Source organism: Ctenopharyngodon idella, chromosome 7 (genome assembly GCF_019924925.1).
Source record: "Ctenopharyngodon idella isolate HZGC_01 chromosome 7, HZGC01, whole genome shotgun sequence".
Classification (NCBI taxonomy): domain Eukaryota; kingdom Metazoa; phylum Chordata; class Actinopteri; order Cypriniformes; family Xenocyprididae; genus Ctenopharyngodon; species Ctenopharyngodon idella.
The window spans coordinates 38,761,174-38,787,323 of record NC_067226.1 but is presented as its reverse complement, the minus strand read 5'-3'; the positions used below and the strand labels follow the sequence as shown (position 1 = coordinate 38,787,323).

The following is a 26,150-nucleotide window of genomic DNA, read 5'->3' as shown; positions in this document are numbered from 1 at the left end:
TGCACATCCACGATAGTCACATCGGAGAAAGTGTGATGTCTAGTATATCTTCATTTTAATGAAGTAATTTACAATTACAATTAATCCTCCTTTAGGATTAGTTCACTTTCAAATGAAAATTAGCCCAATCTTTACTCACCCTCAAGCCATCCTAGGTGTATATGACTTTCTTCTTTCTGATGAACACAATCGGAGATATTTTAATAAATATCCTGACACATCCAAGCTTTATAATGGCAGTGAACAGGGGTCACAAGTATGAGCTGAAGAAAATGCTTCCATCCACATCCATCCATCATAAATGTGTACTTCTGGCCTTCTAAAGTGAAGTGATGCATTTGTGTAAAAAAAAAAAAAAATTCTATAATAAAGTAAAATATCTAGCTTCTGCCAGAACACCTTCCGTATTCAAGTTGCGAAGAAAGTGTAAACTGCCGTCGTGTCAGTTACACTTTTTCCGTAAGTTGAATAGGGAAGGTGTAGGACGTAGCGTAAGCTTTTTGAACTGCAAGAGTTTTACACTTTCTTCGTTTGTTGAATACGGAAGGCGGTCTGGCGGAAACTAGATATTTTACTTCATAACTTGTTAAATATGGATTTGTTTTTTTACACAAACGCATTGCTTCACCTCAGAAGCCCTTTATTAACCCCCCGGAACCATGTGGAGTACACGTTTATGATGGATGGAAGCACTTTCTTCAGCTCGTGACCCCTGTTCACTGCCCTTATAAAGCTCGGATGCGTCAGGATATTTATTAAAATATCTCCGATTGTGTTCATCAGAAAGAAGAAAGTCATATACACCTAGAATGGCTTGAGGGTGAAAAGTAAAGCTTGGGCTAATTTTCATTTGAAAGTGAACTAATCCTTTAATGTATATCAATGATTATGTTTTTATATTGTGTAAAGCACTTTGTGCATTGTAGCGTTAAAAGTCCTATATAAATAAAATTTTACTTACTTACTAGTATAGGGATCGTTAATCCGTACAGACAGTTTAACCATCATAGACCGAAAGTTCATAATTTGCATGTGTTTTAGGTCCTGTCAGCTGTACACGCTGTTTTCTGTGCATGGCCATGAACACTGAATTCTGTTCACTTCCGCGTCTATTTGTGCTTAAAATGTCCGTCTCTGCGAGTATCCTTGTAAACACAGCTGCTCATGTCTTAGGTAACGCAAACAAAGAAAATGGATGTGTATCATTATAAAGGATCAGCACATTCGGTCTTAAAGTGACAGCAGGCTTGCTGCTTTGTGTCATGAATGTTAACAAACAACAAAATACGAAGAGAAAATCACTTTTGCAGCTTTAACACAGATTAATTATATTTAGTTTATACAGTGAAGACTACACAGTGTTACTTTACATTTGATTATTCATTTTCCATTAAAAATACAAGGCACTCTTTATTTCATTTAAATCACCCCAATAATTCTAGAAGTATTAATTCTTTCCAAACTCATGTATTCAAGTAATCTGGTGAATTTATTTCATATCGCAGTATATCACAGAAAAATAAAATATCGCAATGTCAGTTTTTTCCAGTATCGTGCAGCCCTAGTTAGTGCTGTGATGCAGGGGCGCCGTAACGGGGGGAAGATTAGGGCGATTCTGAGTGTCAGACAGGGGCGCTATCGGGTGCCCGCTGCCTCATACACCCCACCCCCCCAACTGACGGTGAAATTCGATGGAGAACTTAGCCAGGGGGCCCAGAAACCCCAGCGGCACCCCTTCTGTGATGTAAAGCATGAAGCTTGCTTAATGAAACTCTTTGTTCCACAGTATAAGAAAAACTGCCTTCTTCAAAATATCTACTGGGAATCACCTAGGAATTTATTATTATTATTATTTAAAATATATCTTAATTAATAGATGGATAAGATAAATAGATATACGGATGGATGGATAAGATAAATAGATATACGGATGGATGGATAAGATAAATGGATGGATGGATGGATGGATGGATAAGATAAATAGATGGATGGATGGATGGATGGATGGATGGATGGATTTCCAAAAAACATGACACGTTTTGGTGCTTTTATGTTAGATAGACAGACCAAGATAGATAGATGGATAGATATATAGTGCTACAGTCTGCACCTCTTTCCCTCAAAGTGACAGTAAAAATGGAACCTTGACATCTGCCAGCACTGTTCCCTGATCCTCAGAGCAATTTACTGAGTGTTTGTCTCAGCACACCACACACACACTCCTGACACCTGTATGCTTGTGTTAATCAGCAGCTGACTCTTCTGATTGCACTGACATGTTACTATAGCATCAGCTGCTCTGAAGACAGATTAAGCCTCCCCTTAACCCTTGCCCTCAATCATCCTGACCCACCCATCTCTGACCTCTGAAGGACGTCCAGCCACAGTTTAGAATTGGTCAAAAATGCTGCTTCCATAAGATGAGTCATGGTTATACTGTCTCTATGGCGACCGTGCTGTCACTCTGAAGCCTTATGATGTCAAGTCAAGTCACCTTTATTTATATAGCGCTTTATACAATACAGATTGTTTCAAAGCAGTTTTACAGTGATAACAGGAAAATAATTCAATGATGCAAACAGAGTTCATTTCAGCTGTACAGCAGCTCTAAAAGAAAATAGTGTCATTGTTCAGCTGAAGTCAGTTCAGTGTTGATTAAGTTCTGTTGTAAAGAACGTCAATTATTAAATTAATTAATTTAATCTATAAAACAGTTCTGGAGAAAACAGTGATGTCATTGTTCAGCTCAGTTCAGTTATCATCCAATAGTGTCAGTGCAGTCAAATCAATAATATAGTTTAATATTGACTATATTATACTATGCAGTGATTTCACTAATGTTTCTCCTTCTATCACAGGCCAAACCACGGCTGCAGAGAGGAGGAAGCTCCGCCTCTTTACACAACAGCCTAATGAGGAACAGCATCTTTCAGCTGATGATCCACACGCTTGACCCTCTCAGTGAAGGTAAAACACACACACACTCCATCTACATTAATTAAGAACAGAATCATGTTCTGAACAGCAGAATTAATGAATTATTTAAACAAGTGATTCTCTAACTAAATAACTTACTAACTAATTAAAAAAAAATGAAGCCTGTTTTTTGCAAGGAGACATTTTAATGATAATTAACCACATGATTGATAGATAGATAAATAGATAGATAGATAGATAAAAAATTTTAGGTAAAAAATTTAATTTGCTTTACATTCATGAGAAAATGGGGGTGGGGATTTCCTGTTTTTCTTTTATTCTGCTATTTATTTGAAATACGCTTTCATTTCACACCATTTCTCTTTTCATCTGATACACAAGTTCCTATCAGTTTTATTGTAATAATAAGGAGACCTATACCTCCATATGTTTGCCTACTGGGAGAGCTGGTAATGTGATTTTTGACAGATATTTTTGTAGACTGTGTGTCATGGTTTAATGAAGTGCAGTAGTGTTACGGTGTGGCTTGGTGTGTCTGCTGCTTTTTATGAGAGATTAATGACAATTGTAAAGAAACGTATAGAATTTCCATGTTACATATGGTACTATTTTATTATGTAACGTAAAGGTGCGGTCACATTAGTGAAATTTTGGCGAGATTTTGCAGGCAAAAAAGGTCCATGTGTCAATAGTGTAGTTTTTCACTTTCAAACCAAGTGGCTTTCTGTTGAACATGAGCGACCCTCACGCAGAACTCCCAATCACGGATATCTAATAAGAGAAATGACTGGAAATTTGCAACTGCAAGAGCAACAGTAAATGTGAACAGTCTAAGAATAGATGTGTTGCTGTGGAGGCGGTTAGTATCATTGAGATACTTTTATAGTTCCCTTTCAGTCGGTCACGTTCGACGTACGTCAGTAGTGACCGACGAATTGGGATATCGCTAGAGAGCCCTATCAGCTTCGAGTGAACTACAACAGGCCAATGAAGTTGGCGTGCGATATTTGCATAATGCGCACCGCCCCCGCCAGGTGGTATAAATAGGGGAGCAGATGCAATCGCACTCTGTCTTTCGCTTCGGAGCCAACCTGTGTGTTCCTGCTGTTAGTCTGAGAGTGACTTCGCAAGCCTTTGAAGAGCTTTTGTTCTACAGTGCTGGCTTTATGGCACCTTACAGCGAGGCCGCGAGCTTTCCCAGAGTGAGCTTCTCGAGCTGTTATACAGCTCTCAACTGCTGTTTTCACAGCATTATTTGCCCCGTTGGTTTGCGATTTGGGCCGGTTCCTCTGTGTGTGTGACTCAGGGAGTGAAAAGTGTACCTGCAGTCACATCGCGGCTGTTCCCTGTGTGCTTCGGCACAAAGAACAAGAGCTTCTAAAAGAGCTTCACAGACAGACACTGCGTCTTTTTCAAGACGTCATTCTGTCTGTGCGTTTCTGGAGGCGGTCGTTTCCTATCCTCACTGACGGCCACAATCACTTTCTCTCATGTCTGCTTAGCGTGCTGAGACTGTGTTTGTGGGTGGTTCATATTCTCTTGTAAAAAAAGAGAGCATGCCCACGTCGGCGCGTTGTTCGTCTTGCCTTTCTCGTAAGGGCTTGAGCGCTCAGCGCGCCGTGTGCCGTCGAGCTGCCGGCTGACAGCGCGTGTTGCCATGGCAACCCAGCGCGTTGTTCGGCGCTCTAGATGCGTGGTCGAGACTCGAGTGCCTCAAACGAGGTGGAGTCCCCTCACCTATTCCCCGATCTAGTTTCTCTTTCTGAATCAGAAAAGTACTACTTTTGGTGAATAAGCCAGGGTGACCAGAGGATCACAGTGGGGCATTACCTGCCGAGCCAATCTCCGTGGGCCCCCCACTCCTCTAGCGCATCGCAAACATGCTGTGACTGTGTTCGTGGGTGGTTTATGTTTGGTAAAAACATGGCCACGTCGGCGCTCAGCGCCGTGTGTCGTTCAGTTAGACGACCACGTTCACTCTCTCACATGGCTGATAGCTTCTGGGTGGATTGCTGGTCCTTCTCATGGGGGACCTAGCATCTTAGTCAGGGCTCCAGCAGAGGATCAGATGTCGACTGCTACATTGGAGAGAGGGTTGTTGGGCTCTGGACATGAAGATGAGGCTGAGCGTCCCACGGTTGTGATGTGCTCATGCTGAATCAGATTCAGAGTTAACGACCATGCTTTCCCGGGCCCCTGGGGGCGTGGTGTGACGCGTACTCGCCTTGCCCCGCCCCCTGTCTTAGCCTGGACGTGCATGAAAAACTTGGCAGTTTGGAAGCCTTTTTTGGTGCCAAATATGGAACACCAAAAGGGTCATATCTGCATTAAAAGTTTTTTCTCTCTCACTACCCTCTGTGGTGGGGTGGCAGTGCTACGGGCACACCACCTCTGCCCTGCATGGGTCTTGGCCCCCGGCAAGTCTGTGGAAGGCCAAAGCACTCATTGCATATGGGTAGTTCTGAGTCGGGGTTGAGCTACGCATGATGCAAGTCATAGCGCAGGCCCCTGGCCAGACAATGTCTACCATGGTGGTCCGGAAACACCCCTGGCTAGCCTTGCAGAGGTGTGTCATCGTCTAAGTACGCTTTCTCGATGCTCTCATCTCACAAGCTGGCCTAAAATCCAGCCCGCTCAGCCCGCAGCCAAGCCACTTGGCTAGCGAGAAGCGGTCCTGGAGAAACTGGTGACCTGGAGCTGAGGTAAACAGTTCTTCGGGAGACGATGCCCGCATCGCTCCCTCCCCGGAGGAGGGCCGGGTGGAGAATTTTGGTTTGTTCCGCCGCTGGCTCTCCGGAGACCAGCGGTGCCCACGGAGTAGAACTGTTTTCTGACCCTCCAGGTCCCAAGAGGGCGCGGCTGGCAGTGCGCGAGGCCCCACCTCGCCACTCTCAGCCCCCTCTCACTTCGCCAGCAGGTCCCAGTGTGTTGGTCGAGGCCGCCTCCCATGTGCCGTCTCCCATTCACACTGCCACCTTGCAGAGTCTGACCACACTACGGGCCGCTATGCCGTCCGAGTCGGGTCCAGCACTCTACCTCGCTGCCCCACGCCCGGTACGTCTGTGGTCCATTTGGTCCCGCTGGTTCGGTGTCTGGAAGCCTGGCTAGCGCTTTCCAGCCCGTCCCGCTGGCTCATTTGTACCATCAGACTCGGCTATGCGATTCAGTTCGCCCGGCGTCCCCCGGTGTTCAGGGGTGTCCATTACACTCGTGTGTCACTGGACAATGCACCTGTTCTCTGGGCGGAGATTGCTGTCCTCCTGGCGAAGGATGCAGTCGAGCCGGTCCCTCCAGCCGATTTGAAGTCAGGGTTCTCCAGCCCCTACTTCATTGTACCCAAGAAGGGCGGTGGGCTACGGCCAATCCTGGATCTGCGTGTCCTGAATCGGTCCCTTCTCAGGCTGCCGTTCAAGATGCTTATGCAGAAGTGCATTTTCAAATGCATCCGTCCCCAGGATTGGTTTGCAGCGATCGACCTGAAGGACGCGTACTTTCATGTCTCGATTCTGCCTCGTCACAGACTCCTACAGTTTGCGTTCGAGGGTCGGGCATATCAGTACAAAGTCCTACCCTTCGGGCTGGCCCTGTCGCCCCGCGTCTTTACGAAGGTTGCGGAGGCGGCCATTGTTCCGCTCCAGGAACAGGGCGTTCGCATCTCAACTACCTCGACGACTGGCTCATCCTGGCCAGCTCGTGGGAGCAGTTGTGCGAACACAGGGACATGGTGTTAGCTCACCTCAGTCGGTTGGGTCTTCGGGTCAACTGGGACAAGAGCAAACTCTCCCCCGGGCAGAGGATCTCTTATCTCAGTAGGGAACTGGATTCGGTCGCCTGGACCGCGCGCCTCTCTGAGGAGCGCGTCCAGTCAGTGTTGACCTGCCTGAGTACGCTCAAGCGCAGGACGGCGGCCCCACTGAAACTCTTTCAGAGGCTCCTGGGGCATATGGCATCCGCAGCCGCAGTCATGCCGCTCGGATTGCTTCATATGAGGCCGCTTCAACACTGGCTCCGCGGCCGGGTCCCGAGATGGGCGTGGCAGCGCGGTACGTTCCGTGTCCCCGTGACACCGAACTGCCGTCGCACCCTCACCAAGTGGTCAGACTCTTCGTTCCTGCGGGCTGGAGTTCCCCTCGAACAAGTGTCCAGGCATGCTGTGGTCCACACAGATGCCTCTGCCACGGTGTGGGGGGCCACGTACAACGGGCATGCAGCATCGGGTCTGTGGACGGGGCCCCAACTGCATTGGCATATCAATTGCCTCGAGTTGCTAGCAGTACGTCTTGCACTGGGCCGCTTCCAGGAGCTGTTGACAGACAAGCACGTACTGGTCCGCTCGGACAACACTGCGGCCGTTGCGTACATCAACCATCAGGGTGGTCTACGCTCCCGCCGTATGTCGCAACTCGCCCGCCATCTCTTGCTATGGAGTCAGAAGCATCTGAGGTCGCTTCGTGCCATTCACGCCCCAGGCGTGCTCAACCGTGCAGCCGACGAGCTCTCACGGCAGCCTCCGCTTCCGGGCGAATGGCGACTCCATCCCCAGGTGGTCCAGCTGATCTGGCAGCGCTTTGGCGAGGCACAGATAGATCTGTTCGCCTCCCGGAGACTGCCCACTGCCAGTTCTATTCCCTGACCGGCGGCACGCTCGGCATGGATGCCCTGGCAATCAGCTGGCCCCGGGGCCTACGCAAATATGCGTTTTCCCCCAGTGAGCCTTCTCGCACAGCTCCTGTGCAAAGTCAGGGAGGACGAGGAGCAGGTCTTGTTAGTGGCTCCATACTGGCCCACTCGGACCTGGTTCTCGGACCTCACGCTCCTCGCGACAGCACCTCCCTGGCCCATTCCTCTGAGGAAGGACCTCCTGACTCAGAGACGGGGCACCCTCTGGCACCCGCGTCCCCACCTGTGGAAACTCCATGTGTGGTCCCTGGACGGGACGCGGAGGTTCTGAGTGATCTCCCGCAAGCGGTCGCAGACACCATCACTTCCGCTAGAGCTCCTTCTACGAGGAACCTCTATGCGCTGAAGTGGAACCTATTCGTCGAATGGTGTTCCTCTCAACCAGAGCGAGAGGACCCCCGATCATGTTCGGTCAGAACCGTGCTTTCCTTTCTGCAAGAGGGCCTGGAGCGAAGGCTGTCTCCCTCCACCCTCAAGGTGTATGTTGCCGCTGTCGCCGCACATCACTATGCAGTTGATGGTAAATCGCTAGGGAAGCACGATCTGATCGTCAGGTTCTTGAGGGGGGCGAGGAGACTAATCCTCCCCGGCCCCCCTCTGTACCCTCTTGGGATCTGACCCTGGTTCTTACATCTCTCCGGGGTCGTCCCTTCGAGCCTTTGCAATCAGTCGAGTTAAAAGTACTGTCCTAAAGACCGTCCTCCTGGTTGCATTGGCCTCGCTCAAGAGGGTAGGGGACCTGCACGCATTTTCGGTTGACGAATCGTGCCTGGAATTCGGGCCCGGTGACTCTCACGTTATCCTGTGACCCCGGCCTGGATATGTGCCCAAGGTTCCTACCACTCCCTTTCGAGACCAGGTTGTGAACCTGCAAGCGCTGCCTTCGGAGGAGGCAGACCCAGCCCTAGCTTTGCTCTCTCCCGTCCACGCTCTGCGCCTGTACGTGGACAGAACGCGAAGCTTTAGGACCTCAGATCAGCTCTTTGTCTGTTACGGAGGCCAGCAGAAGGGAAAGGCTGTCTCCAAGCAGAGGATGGCCCACTGGATAGTGGACGCCATCGCCCTGGCGTATGAGTCCCAGGGCGTGCCTTGCCCGCTCAGGTTGAGAGCCCACTACACCAGAGGAGTGGCCTCTTCCTGGGCGCTGGCGCACGGCTCCTCGCTGACAGATATCTGTAGAGCTGCGGGCTGGGCGACACCTAACACGTTCGCTAGATTCTATAGCCTTCGTGTAGAACCGGTATCTTCCCGTGTACTCGCTTCCACCAGCCGGTAGACGCGAAGAGCCCGTTCTAGTGTCGGCTTGCAATGCCACTCCCGCCCCCTGGGCCGGATACGTGCATCCTTTTTACTCCAGTCGAGTTCCCCGCTTGGCGAACCCTGTCGAGTTCCTCCGCCTCCCCCTTCGGCTCGGACATTGCGGAGTGTCTGATGCCAGGCCAAACCTCCGTCACCGACGTTGACGTTTGGCTGGGTTCCACATGTCATGACCCCTCCACGTGAGCGGTCCCATGTGTGTATTTGTCCACGGTCAACTCCCTACGGCGAGCCCGTGTCTTTCCCTAGCAGAGCCAGCTCTGCTGTCACCTGTCAGATGAGTCTCCCCCTACCCAGGTGGAGCCATCCCAGGGACTCCATATGCGTACTGCCCACGGCCAGTCCATATGTGTACTCTCCACGTAAATTCCTCCCCTACAGGTGGGTAGTGGTCTCCGCAGCGTCCCCTACGGGTTCGCTTCCCCAGTGTAGTCTAGTTTACTTAGTGGGTATATCGGAACAGCAGTAGACTCTCTCGGCGTAAGCTCGCCCCCTTCCCCGTCCCACTGGTGCGCCGGGTGGCTAGAGCTTGCGCTGGGCACTGGAAGGGGTTCATACTGTGGCGCTTTATTTGGGATCCCAATTCGTCGGTCACTACTGACGTACGTCGAACGTGACCGACTGAAAGGGAACGTCTCGGTTACGTATGTAACCCTCGTTCCCTGAAGGAGGGAACGGAGACGTACGTCCCGTCGCCACAGTTGCTGTACCCTCGCTGTAGTGCAGACTAGGTTGTCTCCTCAGCGAAAAACAGAGTGCGATTGCATCTGCTCCCCTATTTATACCACCTGGCGGGGGTGGTGCGCATTATGCAAATATCGCACGCCAACTTCATTGGCCTGTTGTAGTTCACTCGAAGCTGATAGGGCTCTCTAGCGATATCCCAATTCGTCGGTCACTACTGACGTACGTCTCCGTTCCCTCCTTCAGGGAACGAGGGTTACATACGTAACCGAGACGTTTTTCAGTAATATTTAAAATTAGTTTGTTTTCGTTTAAATTTCAGTTAAAGATTTTGTCATTTTTTTTATTTTTTTATTTTATACTTTTTTTTTTGATTTCAGATTTAGTTATTTATGTTGCTTTGGCAACTAACTGAAATAAAATAAGTTTAATGTTTTTAATATTTTATTTCAGTTAAAGTATATTTTATGTAAGTTTTTTTTTATGGCTTTAGTTTTAGTTAACTATCATAACCCTGTGTATTCACCCGTGTGATGTCACAAGTTGCGGCAGTATGAAGCAAGTAGTTTTTGCATCAACAAATGCTCTTTTATGTTTGTAAATTATAAGTTTTGAAATTTACAGTATGTTTGGTGTAATAATTCAGTTTCTAATTACATGAAGCCGGTTAACCCCTGTAAGGTATGCAGATATGCCAGAAAATAACTTAACAGAGAAAAATGATCTCACAAAAATGACACCAGTATCGCCTAACCAGAATGCACCTAACACATTGTTCGCAAGTTCACACATGGGTTAGGCTGATAAATCACACTTCCGCTGTTGTTTATGCATTCACAAAATTTTCAGCTTTTTGCCATTCTAATATATTCAATGTAAATTCTGTGTCCTGAAGTAAAACCAGCTATTAAAGGATTGTTTACCCAAAGATAAAAATTATGTTATCATTTACTCATGCATTTCTTTCTTCTTTGGGAAGCAAAAAAAAAAAAAAAAAAAAAGTCACTGTAATCCAGTGTTGTTTAGGACCTCATTGACTTTCATTGTATTGACACAAACATTCTTCAAAATAATCTTCTTCTGTGTTATGCCAAGTCATAAAAGTTTGATGTAATGATGACAGATTTTTTTTTTTTTTTTTTCTGGGTGAACAATCCCTTTTAAAAGTCTCCATGCAATCACTTGGTGAGAGTTTTCTGATCTTTGCTGATGTATTGGGACAGTTGCGAGGAACATGTCAACTTGTTTGCTTGCAGAGAACATATCATTGCTTTTTTAAATATCCAATAGCCTTAAGTTATATTACAGGCATTAACATGATTTTCTACTTGCTCTTGCTATTCATAGATTGCATTAGTGCTCCCCCACTTTCTCAGCGGCGTTGGTTCCAGAAGTATTTTTCCCATATGGATTTTTAAAAAAGTCTTTGTTAAAGCATTATAAATCATGAACCAAAGTAACCATCTATGAGGTGAAACACATTACAATTTTCTATTTGAAGGAAAGAATTATTTGAAAATCTGACCAAGCCAAAAGTTCAAGAGTATGTATTTTAGTGAGGAAAAGTTCTACAATCCCCTGAAGGATTGTGAATGACAAAATCAATTAAAAATAATACAGAAATGTAAAACTATTTATTTAAAGTTGTTGATATACAGCATATTTTATATACACACAAATGCTTCAGTATTTTGATAGCATAGCAAGATTATGTCACTTGCGGTGCTTCATGGGAGCGGGCGGCGTTAAAGAGCTCTTTTGTCGCGATTTGCTTGCCACAACTCTCTGATTGGTGGAATTTTCTGCACTGCATCATGGGTAATGTAGTTTTTCACCACAAATTCAGCTGTTAAACTTGATTATTATTTGCCCCTATAATGCTATTTTGAAGGTTCCTAATTGTGTTTTGGAGGTCTCCTACAATAGTTTTGCATGCATCCAAGGTAAAAAAAAAGCAATTTTCTCATTATATACAGTATATTGCACATCGCCTCATTTTTCAAAGAGTCTGAAAACGGTTTGTTCAAAGATTTAGTCTCTCTAAACCCCCCCTTTCTGAGAGCCTATTTGACTCTGCTTGGTCAGGCGGCCAAATCTATTGTGATTGGTGTCCTGCTTGCAGCGTGTGTCAGAACACAAATTTATTACACACTTACGTAGGTATGTAACAGGACGTGAGCCTGAATTGCTGACAACTCGTTTCGGCAGTTCAGAATCGATTCTTTTTTTTAGGAGACAATAACTTTATTTGAACATTAAGGGCCCTATTTTAACGATCTAAGCACATGGTCTGAAGCGCATGGCGCAGGTGCACTTAGGGCGTGTCCGAATCCACTTTTGCTAGTTTAACGACAGAAAAAATGGCAGATTGCTATTTACATGGCGGAATATAGACACCCTCAACCTGACGATTCAGTTTATATAGATGTGTATATTACTAACGCGCCCTTTAAATAACAGAAAAAATACTGCGTCATTGACTTTAGACCAGGTTTCAGTTGGTCAATGGCGCAGTCGTGTTCAGCTGCCTCAAAATAGCAATGCGCCAACAATGTGCCTGAACACACCTCGTTTTCAGACCAGCACACCCATGGGCAAACAGATGGGCGCGACTCGTGCATTTGCTATTTAAACATCGTGGGCGCTGGACGTGAAAATGATAACTGCGCCAGGCTGAAACTGGCAAAAAACACTTACGTCGCGCCTGATGTCGCATTGTGCCGGGTGTATGATAGGGCTCTAAAACTTTAAAGACCTTTTACATTCACAAACAGCTATATTACACAATGGGGGTTCTTAAAAACATTTGAAATAAAGCGAACAATTGGCTTCAACAAAAGCATATTATACCATTGACAACCTCGTAGCTAACAGTAGTCTTGTCTTTAAAGGTTTAAGTTATTGTTAAAAATCAATTTCCTTATGGAGAAAATTTGTGTATTCTCTATGAATCGAGTGGCATTAGGGGGAGAGGCATTCTCATTTAAGAAAGCATTTTGATTGGACCATATGAGTGAGTGCAGGATGAGTCATCACTATTTGTGTTAGTTTAATGCTTAATCAATCTGTTTATTAAGTTTTAATTTAATTTAATTTAACTTTAATTTAACTTTTTTTTTTTTCTCGTGGATGAGCTCAAATCTAAAAGATACAGTATGAGCTAAAAGCCACAGAACTCAAATTTTGATTCAGTGGGGTCTTTAAAAGCTTTCAGCTCTTAAATGAAACATTGCATTTTAAAAATATCAATCAGTTTTACATGCACGTTTTATGGGGATTTTAATAGTAGCACATTTCATCATTTTTTATTCACTACATGGCTTTGCACTAGAGCTAAATACTGTTTTTCCTGCTTATATTCTTTTTCATCTCTTTCTCTGTCTCTGTCTCTCTCTATCTCTTTCTGTTTTTCTCTGTCTGCTGTTTCCTCAGAATTTGCTGACTCTGGTGAGTTATTCTCTAAATCTCGTTGTCATCACAGCCACAGCTGACCACTCACGTCACCCCAAAAACACACACAAACACTGAGCCTCGTGTCCCTGCTTGTCCCTGCTGTCTGTAGTGCTGTTTATTCAATTTCCTCTCAGTATTCAGAGATGGATACTGGATGTTGTTTGTTTCTTTAAAGTGTCCATGTGTGTTTTTGCTTGCTAAAGCTCCATCTCATGTAACCCTTAACACTAATATCTCCATAACACCATAGCAAAATGGACACATTTTGTGTTTCTCATTGACATGTGTATGAATAATGACTATGGTTAATAGTTCACAAAGACCTTTACTGTTGTTATATGCATTCTTCTAGACACATAAACTAAAACCCAGCTGATTCTTTTTTTAAAATGTTTTATTTTTTTCATTTTTTTCCGCCCTTTATCATGTTTACAGTTTCTCCTTGCATTTTTGTAGTTACTGTAATCTAATCTTTATTAGCAAAAAAGCAGTCTAACAGACTGTTATTAAATTAGTCAGATTACAGTTACCCCTTTAAGATACATTACCTGGATTATACATATTTCTCACACTTATTTTCTCTTTTTAATTCTCACTGGCAGAGATGCAAAAAAGCCAGAAGTGTCTTTTTTTTTTTTTTTTCCAAATTTATTTATTTATTTATTTCTATAGCACTTTTCACAATACACATTGTAAAAAATTGCAAACGTAAAAAGTAAAGATTCTGAAAGCATTGAATGAGATCCCATAATAATTTAAAGCGATAGTTTACCCAAAAACGAAAATTCTGATTTTATTGAAGATTTAATTTAAGCTTTTATTCACATATAAACATTGATCAGTGAACATAAACAGAAGCTCAACCGAACCTGCTCAATGTGGGAAGCTGAAACGTGCTGCATAACACACGACAATGAACCTCATTGGTTCTCGCACGTCAAGCAACCATACTAACCAAGCCTAAATTCAATCTGTTCATCATATAAAGCGATCATGTCTCTTCAGAAAATTTGGACTAAACCGCTCAATCATTTTTACGATCTTCTTATGAACTTTTTAAAGCGTCAAAATGTCAGTTTCGTTGCTGTGTTTTCGGGTGGACAGAAAGCTTTCAAATTTCATCAAAAAGATCTTCATTTGTGTTGTGAAGATGAACAAAAGTCTTACGATTTTGGAACGACATGACGGTGAGTAATTAATGACAGAATTTACTAACCCTTTAATAAAGCTTTAATGTAGTAACAAATAAATATGATATATTATTATATGATATGATAAATAGCATGTTTTTAAATATGATGGTTTTATTATAAATATGGTGATTATCTCTAAGATGGACACCCAACTTGATATTTGATATTTACCATCTATATCTAATCATGTCATGTCAACAAAAGTCCTTTAGCCCAAACAGCAGGGTTGCCCTTTACCCCAAATACCATACATGTACACATTCTTCCGTTATTGAAATTGCTTTATTTACCTTGAACAAAACTGAACATTAGCGCAGAATCAACTTTGTGCTGCTGTTATGATCGTGTCAGGGATCAGCCAAATTTCCATGTGCTTCATCAAAAATCTAGTGGTTTAAAAGAGAATAAAGCCTTTTACCCCAGTGTGCCTTTAACCCCGTTGTACCCTATATACACACAGGGGTTGGACAATTAAACCCAAACACTGGCCAATAGTGTTCGAGGTTTCACGCATAGGCCTATATATCCACAGCCTGGCAGCCAATCTTCACTGATTTTACGTTGCATAAGTAAGATCAAAGTACATTAAATATTGCAATCCACACGACATAACATATCAGAGTTCAGAAGAGGACAAATTGTTGGTGCATGTCTCGCTGACAGCAAGTCTTTGTGATGTATCGAGAGCTATGGTATCCAGGGTAATGCTGGCATACCACCACAAAGGACGAACCACATCCAACAGTAGTAACTGTCGACATAAGAGGAAGCTGGCTGAAAGGGATGTCCAGGTATTAACCCGGATTGTATCCAAAAACATAAAACCACAGCTGCCCAAATACACACCGCGACTCTCCTGTTTCCATCAAAAATGTTCGTTGGGAGCTCCACAGGGTCAAAATTCATGGTCACTTGTGCCAATGCAAACTGTCGGTTTCATTGGAGCTAGCAGTGCAAATCTTGGGCTCTGGACAATTTGAAACATGTATTGTTCTCTGATGAGTCCACCTTCACTGTCTGTGGGATTTACGGTGTGGCGAAGCCCCAAAGAGGCTTAACACCCAGACTGTTCAGTGCCCAGAGTAAAGCATGGGGTGGATGAGTGATGGTTTGGGCTGCAATATCATGGCATTTCCTACTGTGCTTGATGGACGTGTCACTGCCAAGGACTACCGAACCATTCTGGAGGACCATGTGGACCTAATGATTCAAACATTGTACCCTGCAGGGGGTGCCATGTATCAGCATGTAATGCACCAATACACACAGCAAGACTTGTGACAGAATGGTTTGATGAACATGAACGTGGTTGAACATCTCTCATGGCCTGCACAGTCACAAGATCTAAATATTTTTGAGCCACTTTGGGGAATTTTGGAGGAGCAGGTCAGGAAACATTTTCATCCACCAGCATCACATAGTGACCTGGCCACTGTTCTGGAAGAGGAATGGCTCATAATCCCTCTGGCCACTGTGCAGGACTTGTATCTGTCATTCCCAAGCTGAATTGATGCTATATTGACAGCAAACGGAGGCCCTACACCATACTAATAAATTACTTTGGTCTAAAACCAGATGTTTCAGTTTCATTGTCCAACCCTTATATATGTGTGTGTGTATGTATGTATATATGTATATATATATATATATATATATATATAATACAGTGTAACAAAAAACAAGTCATGTCACTCGCAGCATCACATACAAGCTCTGTAAAACTGCTCCTGCTATATAAACACAGCGACACATCGTGATTGTGTTCATAATATATTTGTTTTGGTGGCTTAATGTGACGAGTATTCCTTATGTGTGCTGGCACATGGAGTTCTGGAGTAAAACACACACCCTCCAAATGAATTGATTAATTGCATAAGTTCATTAATTGATATTGAACACATCATAAATGACTACTGCCTGATTTTCCATATGCACACGTATTCATCCCTCTTCATTACACACACAGACCTCGCACTGCCACACTTTCACAACCTTTCACGCTCTTCAGACATTACAGATGGTATATGCAGTGGTTTTGTCTGTGTGTGTATGTGTTTTTCACTGTCTGACCTCTTGCACAGCAGTTTGTATTGATTATTGAGCTCGACCCCCACGCCGGACCAACAATTTCTCTATTTTTGGAATGATCTGTCTGCCCCGTCAAACGGACACGCATGCATTCATAAAGACGCTGTTATACAGCACTTCCAGTTAAATGCAAACAAACATGCACAGACATTCACACATGCCAGTAACCATCTGGTTATTTTATGTGCCCTTTATTATGTAACGTGAGCACACGCATGCAGTCGCACACCCTTTCCCAGCCGAATCGATGTTAAAAGCTTTGCGCCGCTGGGATGAACGGTCAACAGCTGCAGAGGTCATTCTGCAAAGTCGCCGGACTCATTGCTTAACGAGAACATGTTTACATCATACATCATATGAAGTATACATCATAGAAGAAGTACAAAAATCCAAAAATCTGAAACCATGTATAAAATCTGATCTAAATTAATCTAATCTAATTTAAACCTGAAGACATATAGAATGTTTTAGGATGATGCAAAAAATGTTATATAAATATATATGTATTTAGTTATTTAAGGATAATAATAAAGGCCACTAATCAAATAAGCTCATTTATCTTTGAACAGACAGATTTTCTTCTTTATTTTTTTTCCCACTGAAGCTAAATATACTATTCTCAATTCATGATGATCAGATTTTATTTTTATTTTTTTATGCTGGTATTATCATTAGTAATAAAAAGGTGTTACATTAATTGTAGCATTTTTTAAAATTTTTGGACCCCACTCTATACGTGTTTCCTCAGTAAAATATTAAAGTCCCTTTTAGACCAGTCATGTATAATATATAAAGCATAACCAAAGTCTGGGAATTTAATAAATTTGATTTACTCAAACTCAAACTTGGCCTTGTTTCTAACTCTTGTATTCTGGAACAAATCACATCACGATGGTTTGAGGCTGTGAACACAGCAAGTGTTGAAGCTAAAGATCATCACAGAATGATCACTAACCACCAGCCAATCAGAAGTAAGCTTGAGGCAATGCTTCAACAACAGTAAAATGAAAATCAGATTGTTTCAAATGAAAATAGACTTTGCTTAGGTTGAGAACAGCAAATCATTTTATACATAATTTTAGCATTGCTGTCTCACATTGCCACATTGACTTTGTAAGTCCGGACTAGTCTGCAGCTTATTATTATTATTACACAGACATTATTATAGACTGCAGAGACAAAAAATGTTTGGATGCATAATGTAAAATTCTGCTTATCAACTTTCCTTGCCATTATGTTCTCAAACATAAAGTGTTCTATACTTCTTTCAAAAGCATTAAAGGAATACTTCACTTTTTTTGAAAATAGGCTCATTTTCCAACTCCTCTAGAGTTAAACAGTTGAGTTTTACCGTTTTCGAATCCATTCAGCCGATCTCCGGGTCTGGCGGTACCACTTTTAGCATAGCTTTTAGCAAGTTGCAATTTTCTAGGCCGATATGGCTAGGAACTATACTCTCATTCCGGCGTAATAATCAAGGAACTTTGCTGCCGTACCATGGGTGCAGCAGGCACAATGATATTGCGCAGTGTCTCTCACAAATGTCTCCATGGTTGCAAGGCACACTCCCTGTGCAAACAGGGGGTCACAGGCGCTGCGTAATATCATAAAAAATGGTTCCGCCAGACCGGAGATCGGCTGAATGGATTCGAAAACGGTAAAACTCAACTGTTTAACTCTAGGGGAGTTGGAAAATGAGCCTATTTTCAAAAAAAGTGGAGTGTTCCTTTAAAACATCTTACCAACTCCAAACATTTAATGTAGCTCATGGAAATCTCTAAATATCTTTCAGAGGCTTGATTCCATTAACTACCAAATTTACTAAAAAACCTACTAAACCAACAGATTGATAAAAACATATGCACCTTGACTCTCACAGCAGTCAGACAATCTGATTAAACTTGTAATTTTCACTAGTACTTTCCAGTTTTGCGTTCCACGTGTAAGGCAGAAAGTACACTTCAATATAAGGCCTATTTTTTCTCCTCTTTGTTTTCTTTTTGTTCAGTTTTTTTTTTTTTTTTTTTTGCACTTATGCCTGTGAGATCGGCGTAGAGAGAGATTTTGTTTTTAGCCACCTTACCTCCTCATCCTCACTGACACTTATACAGTATATGTGTCTGTGTGTGTGTGTGTGTGTTTGTGTGCTCGTCTACATGTGCAAGCGTGTATTTCCTTACCCTTGTCTCTGTGTGATATTGTAGAGCTGGGGACTTATGGCAAGCTAAAATATTATCACTCAATGAACGAGGAAGGTAAGAATCTTTCTGTCAACCCTCATTTTTCTCTCTTACTGCTTCGCCTCTCTACCCATTATACCATTTGTGTGTGTGTGAGAGTTTTCTTTCCCACTTTTTTTTACTTTCATGACCCTCTTGCCGAGATTTCACTAACATAAGTGCAAATCGTGGTTTCCATCCTTAGTTTAGTATCATTTTAAATTTTCATGGTTATTTTTCTTTCAACCCGTCCATTTTTTTTCTCCAGTTTTGGTTGTTCATTGTTTGTTCTGAAAAAAGTGATATAAATGCATGATAAAATGTGCAAGTAAACATGATCTAAAAACATTTGAAGTAAAACATTTAGAGTCATAGAGCCCTATCATATTAACCATGTAAAGTTAATAGTAATAATAGTCTTTTTGATATGATTTTTTTTTTTTTTTTTTTTAAATGGAACAGTTTATTGAACCATTAGACAAAATCTAGTTTGCATACTGTATGTGTTTTGTTGAGTATCATATTTGATACACCAGGCTTTTATGGCTCATATAGTAAGATATAGCATACGGTGCTCAAACTCGAGGAAGAAAAAAACTAAATTTTATTCTGTTGCCCAAACTGAGCAAAAAAATGCAATTTGGTGCAGAAATTCTGATAGCTTGTAATGTAAATCAGTGAGATATCCATAACAGTATAACTATCAGTTGTCACTTTATTACCTGCCAATAATATGTCTAAGTGAGATGATATTTAAATGCTTAGTTTTATGATCAAATTTCTGTAGTTTGAAATGTATAATGCAATGTAATACAAGGATTGGGAGATAAATAAATGTTCCTCAAAAGCCAGATGGATCATATTTGAACATGATTTTTCTAAAAAAAAAATATGTAATCAATAATAATAAGAATAATATAATAATAATATTCAAGTAAACCTATTGTTTCAGCCCAGTAAGTGTTCATCTTGAAATATTCATATGTTTTTACAATTAGACTAAAAGGCCTTTTATGTGCTAAAACTATAAACTAGCAATCAGTTGATAATTTAGAGGTTTCAGTTTAAAGATCAAATATGATACAGTAGGCTTTATAGGGTTAAAGACCTGATGAAATTAAAATTGGAATTTTGTGGCTTTAAATCCACGTCTTTTAGCTTTGAGGTCACGTATTAGTTTTGAGCTTGCAACTAAATGTTAACAAAACTAACTTGTAGCAGATATACTCATCTTTTTCCAGGAAAACGATTTAAAAATATTGATGATTCATCCAGTACTACACATTTCTGACCAATCAAGCGCTCACCAGAATGAGAATGACACTGATTAGCACTGGCAAGCCATTTAAGCAAGCCACCAGCAAGCCAACTGACTAGCAAGCCATTGAAAAAAAGCTTCTTCCCAAACATCCTGTTTCAATAAATACATCAATGCATTAAAGAAAACTAGGTTAGATTAATTGGGGTCTTTAAAAAATGCAATTATCTGAATGGTTGGTCGAATGTACACAAAGTTTTCCGATAACAAAGCTGCATTACTCATCACTGTCTGTGACTGCTCAGCAATCCGTGAGACTCAGATAACGTGCCTGGCTGCATTCAGACACACACAGAAATAGATGCTAAGAAATGTACGTCACTGTGTTGAGAAGAAGAGGAGTGAGTCATTCTATAACTAGAGTTATGCAATACCAGCAGCGCAGGGATAATGCAATAATAACAGGCCCTCTCTCTCCCTCATGTCTCACTAATGCAATAATGTCAGTTCTTAGACATCAGTTATGGCTGAATTGCTTAAGTCTCTTAAAGGATCCATAACATCTAAGGCAACAGAATGACAAATCACAGTGTGTGTGTGTGTGTGTGTGTGTGTGTGTGTGTTACACTGACTGACAGAGTTCTAATTTTAGTTCCCTCCTCCGCACTAAATAGACTTTGATGTTGTAATATTCAGCATGGGAAGGTACAGTACATGAGTCAATATTTTATCTGACTCTATTTAGAGTAACTCTACCACACTCTGCTTGTATTCAGAGTAACCCAACAATGATATATTATTAATGCAGGTAATATATTATTAATTAAATAAAACGGCACTTAAGTATACTTAAAGAGAGTACATTTTCATGACTGTTTCTTAACACACTTAAGTACACTTTTAAAATGCACTTTTTAATAATGTCAAATTAAAGGTTTTAATGTAATTGTTTTAATGATCTTTTGTCGTGCTTTAAAGAAGTATGCTTATTTTAATGTGTTGACTAACATACTAAAGCACATGTACTTTATAATTTTAACTGTAGTGTGTTATTTGATATCACATTTAAAGTTAAAATGTGATATCAAATTAAATTAAATCTACTAAATAAAAAACTTCTGTGCTGCTTCTCAGTACATTCAGCAGTACATTTTAACCATATTTCAAAACAATAGAAGTAATTATGAAATGTCATATAAAGATATACTTAACTCCTACACTTAAGTGGGTCAAAAAAGTTCAACTAATTGCATTTAATATAAATGTAATCTATAAAACACAATTTAATTGTAATTAGCATGCAGTTAAATTCCCCAAAACATTACTTTTATTTCACACTCAAGTATTATTCTTTTAAAGTATATTATTTCTGTAATACTCTTTTTATGTGTGCTAAAACATACTTCTTTTTTATAAGGTAATACTTGCAATGACTTTGAGAAACCCAACTAACCTCCATTGTCAACCTCCATTGAAACTGAAGACTATGCTGACTACAGAACACTAACAATACTTTAGAAAACCTTAGCCACCTAGATCCTACCTACATTAAAACTAGTCCTACTACACCACATACCCAAACAACATACAAACCTACTTAAACATAGTTCAAACTTCAGCATAGACCCTAAAATTCCAAAGCCACTTTATATTCCAATCCATTCCAATCTGTGTTAGTGATATGTAGGTCACATAACATACATGTGCATGTTGATTAGGGTCACAACACTGCCCTTTGATCGAGCCAGACAGCACAGTCTGTCTATCAGCCAATCAGAGTCAATGAATCCTCAGGAAGGTCAAAGACATTTAGTGATCAGGTTGTTTGCCATTAGTAAACCAACCCTCCACACATTATGTTCACACATATGCTTTAACACAAGCTCAAGCACATGCAGTTTCATTCTGTACAGGAATACACTGCTACTGTCTGGGATCGCCTGAGATTTTACTTCCACATTGATGGATGCTGAAAAAGCTGTGCAACTGTATTGATGTTTGCGTCATGATTCTGGTATTGCTCCAGCCACGCTGAGTTATAGACTTTGTCTCTAAACTTTTTAACCAGTAGCAAAGCAGCTGTGTTTAACTTGCTGTTGGTTTGATGGTTAGATTAAAGGTCAAATGGTATTTTGACCTTTTTTCAAGCTATAAGTTACAAGAGGCTGTGCTAAATAGTGAATATAGTCCATTAAAGGGAGTTCCCTTTCAATACAGTTCACTTACATTGTGTCAGTTCACTAACGCTTATAGGGAAAACTCCATAATCTCAGAATCCTGAATCCTGATTGGTTCACATTGGTGCAACTGCACAGACAAATGGCATTTCAGCCTGCCAAAATGTGAAATTGTGTCAGTTCTTATGTTTCTGCAGGAGATGCTGGAGGATGGGTGCGCCCCCTCCATGCTCAAAGTATATGTGGCGGCCAACACAGCGAATCATGCCCCGGTGGCCGGCCAATCGATGCAAGATGGGAAACACGACCTGGTCGTTAAGTTTCTCAGGGGGGCTAGGAGTCCTCCACGCCAATGCTCGGTCCCGTCATGGGATCTCTCCACAGTCTTTAGGGCACTTCGGGACCCTCCCTTTGAGCCACTCGAGACTTTGGGATTAAGTTCTCCATAAGCGACAGCAAATTGATGCAATGCGAGTGAACCGCAGTGAAAAGGAACTTTAATGGCTACTCACATAACCCTGGCTCCTTGAGATAATGGGAACGAGCATTGTGTAGCTTGGCATACTACTATGCTGCCCAGCGAGTCATGCTACCCGCTCCTCAGTCCCTTTATATAGGCAGTCAACCTCACACGTTTTGATGGCCTGAAATCCCATTTGTCTGTGCAGTTGCACAGACGTGAACCAATCAGACTTCAGGATTCGGAGAAAACTGAGTTTTCTCCATAAGCATCAGCGAGCTGATGCAATGTTCATTCCCATTATCTCAGGGAACCAGGTTTACATGAGTAACCATAAACGTTACGACTAAGGTTAAACTAGCAATATACAACTAAACTATTTGGTCTCTGTGGGTGCTGCACAGTGATATCCTTTGTGAAAAAGTACACTTAAGCACACCTAAAAAGAGTACTTATTACGAAAATATACTTTAAAAGAATACACTTAAGTGCCAACTGAATGTAATGTTTTCGGACACAATCCACAAATGAATTGTATTAAAAAAAATGTATTATAGTTTAAATTAGAGTGCCTTTTTGACCACTTAAGTAGTACTATAATATTAAAGGATAAAGGTTTTACATTAACTTCTAAATCTAATTATAAAGTTAATTTTCTACTCCAATTCAATTTTGAAATAAAATCATTTACACCAGGGGTGTCCAAACTTTTTTAAAGGGGGGCCAGATTTGATGTTGTGGACACATCTGGGGGCTGGTTCCTTTTTTATCATATATATATATATATATATATATATATATATTACATGTTTTGTTTCTTGAAGCTGACATTAGACAGTAGCTTGAGATAGGACACAGATGTAAATTTAATACACAAACAATATCTGTAAAACTTTTAACAACCTCATTTTTAAAGGGTAAAATTGAAATATTATTACTGAGTTAGAACTCTATTCTTATTTAAATTAAAAAGTACTCTGATTAGAAAGTACACCGCAGGTAAAACCACACATGGCACCTCACTACATGGTAAAAAGTAAAAATATTGTTTCTATATCTAGAATGGACTAAATGAATTGGAGGAGATAACTGCTTGCTGTCAATAGTGCCAGTAAAAGTCAAGTCGAAGAAGACTGACAGATATGTAGAAACATATGCTTTCCTGGATGCAGGAAGTACAGCTACATTTTGTACTGAGGAACTGCAAAGGAAACTGAACCTGAAAGGGAAGCCAACTCAAATTCTACTGAGCACTATGTTTCTATATCTAGAATGGACTAAATGAAAAGTATTCTACCTAGATCGGCTCAATGTTTCTCCTGATTTGCACGTTATGTTTTTGATTAAATCAGCGCTGTTTCAACTGACTTTAAACTGAATTAAATCACAGAGAGATTTGCAGCTTGTACCAGAGACCTCTACACTGAACTTGAGACACTCAGCAAGTAAACACATTTGTACGCTCGTGAGTCGCGCACTACGCAGTGCGCACAAGTAGCGCTGTTTCGTTCCGCTGGCCTAAAATCATTGTGAAACTGCACGATTTGTAAATTGTGCATGGCAGGCCACGTATAATTATAAATTTTAATAGACAAGCTGCGGGCTGTTTGAAATTAATCCCTGGGCCGCAGTTTGGACATCCCTGATTTACACAGTGGCTGTCATAACTTGTTTTCATGACAAATTTATTTAAACATACATTAAATAATCAAGACATTACTAACAGGTTAAGTAAATATAATGAATAGGCTAATATAGTGCATATATGAAATACTCCTCTATAGAGTTTCTCTAGCAAACTACATTCTGTCGGCATTAAATGCCTGAGGTAAATGTAATGCTACATGAGATATTATTCTCAAGCTGATTTATTGATATCTTTCTGCAGTTGAAACACTGGTTGAGAGATTACATGTAAACATCAATCATTATCTCTTCTTCTTCTGCACTTTTTACTTGTAGCAAACAGTGTTGCATTACCACGCATACCCCCTTCTGGATTGGAGTGTGGTTTGCGACTACATTGTCCATGATGTCCATACCATACGATTTGGGACGAATACATGTACCGTTACACCCCTATTTAGTATGTTAGTCAACACATCAAAATAAGTGTACTTTTTTGAAGTGTAATGAATAACAAAATGTAAAACATTTACTTTGACATTATTACCTTTTAAAAGTGTACTTACAGTATCTCATAGAAGTGAGTACACCCCTCACATTTTTGTAAATATTTTATTATATCTTTTCATGTGACAACACTGAAGAAATGAACCTTTGCTACAATGTAAAGTAGTGAGTGTACAGCTTGTATAACAGTGTAAATTTGCTGTCCCCTCAAAATAACTCAACACACAGCCATTAATGTCTAAACCGCTGGCCACAAAAGTGAGTACACCCCTAAGTGAAAATGTCCAAATTGGGCCCAAAGTGTCAATATTTTGTGTGGCCACCATTATTTTCCAGCACTGCCTTAACCCTCTTGGGCATGGAGTTCACCAGAGCTTCACAGGTTGCCACTGATGTCCTCTTCCACTCCTCCATGACGACATCACGGAGCTGGTGGATGTTAGAGACCTTGCGCTCCTCCACCTACCGTTTGAGGATGCCCCACAGATGCTCAATAGGGTTTAGGTACACTCAGCTTCTTTAGCATGGCAGTGGTCATCTTGGAGGTGTGTTTGGGGTCGTTATCATGTTGGAATACTGCCCTGCGGCCCAGTCTCCGAAGGGAGGGGATCATGCTCTGCTTCAGTATGTCACAGTACATGTTGGCATTCCTGGTTCCCTCAATGAACTGTAGCTCCCTAGTGCCGGCAGCACTCATGCAGCCCCAGACCATGACACTCCCACCACCATGCTTGACTGTAGGCAAGACATACTTGTCTTTGTACTCCTCACCTGGTTGCCGCCACACACGCTTGACACCATCTGAACCAAATAAGTTTATCTTGGTCTCATCAGACCACAGGGCATGGTTCCAGTAATCCTTAGTCTGCTTGTCTTCAGCAAACTGTTTGCGGGCTTTCTTGTGCATCATTTTTAGAAGAGGCTTCCTTCTGGGACGACAGCCATGCAGACCAATTTGATGCAGTGTGCAGCGTATGGTCTGAGCACTGACAAGCTGACACCCCTCCCCTTCAACCTCTGCAGCAATGCTGGCAACACTCATATGTCTATTGCCCAAACACAACCTCTGGATATGACGCTGAGCACGTGCACTCAACTTCTGTGGTCGACCATGGCGAGGCCTGTTCTGAGTGGAACCTGTCTTGTTAAACCGCAGTATGGTCTTGGCCACCGTGCTGCAGCTCAGTTTCAGGGTCTTGGCAATCTTCTTATAGCCTACACCATCTTTATGTAGAGCAACAATTCTTTTTTTTCAGATCTTCAGAGAGTTCTTTGCCATGAGGTGCCATGTTGAACTTCCAGTGACCAGTATGAGAGAGTAAGAGCGATAACACCAAATTTAACACACCTGCTCCCCATTCACACCTGAGACCTTGTAACACTAATGAGTCACATGACACCGGGGAGAGAAAATGGATAATTGGGCCCAATTTGGACATTTTCACTTAGGGGTGTACTCACTTTTGTGGCCAGCGGTTTAGCCATTAATGGCTGTGTGTTGAGTTATTTTGAGGGGACAGCAAATTTACACTGTTATACAAGCTGTACACT

The 26,150-nt window shown here is 41.8% G+C and overlaps 1 protein-coding gene across 9 annotated transcripts in view; it reads left to right on the top strand.

Annotated features, from left to right (window-relative positions):
• LOC127516029 (sodium/potassium/calcium exchanger 2-like) overlaps positions 1 to 26,150 on the top strand; it is a 70,379-nt gene that overhangs the window by 23,507 nt on the left and 20,722 nt on the right. For 5 of the 9 annotated variants that reach the window (XM_051900295.1, XM_051900291.1, XM_051900293.1 and 2 more), the window contains 3 exons: positions 2,859 to 2,967; positions 13,051 to 13,065; positions 18,557 to 18,607. In XM_051900295.1, coding sequence (XP_051756255.1) covers positions 2,859 to 2,967; positions 13,051 to 13,065; positions 18,557 to 18,607 — 175 coding nt within the window. The remainder of the gene's footprint in view (positions 1 to 2,858; positions 2,968 to 13,050; positions 13,066 to 18,556; positions 18,608 to 26,150) is intronic. The other 4 variants (XM_051900298.1, XM_051900296.1, XM_051900299.1 and 1 more) reach the window with 2 other exon arrangements.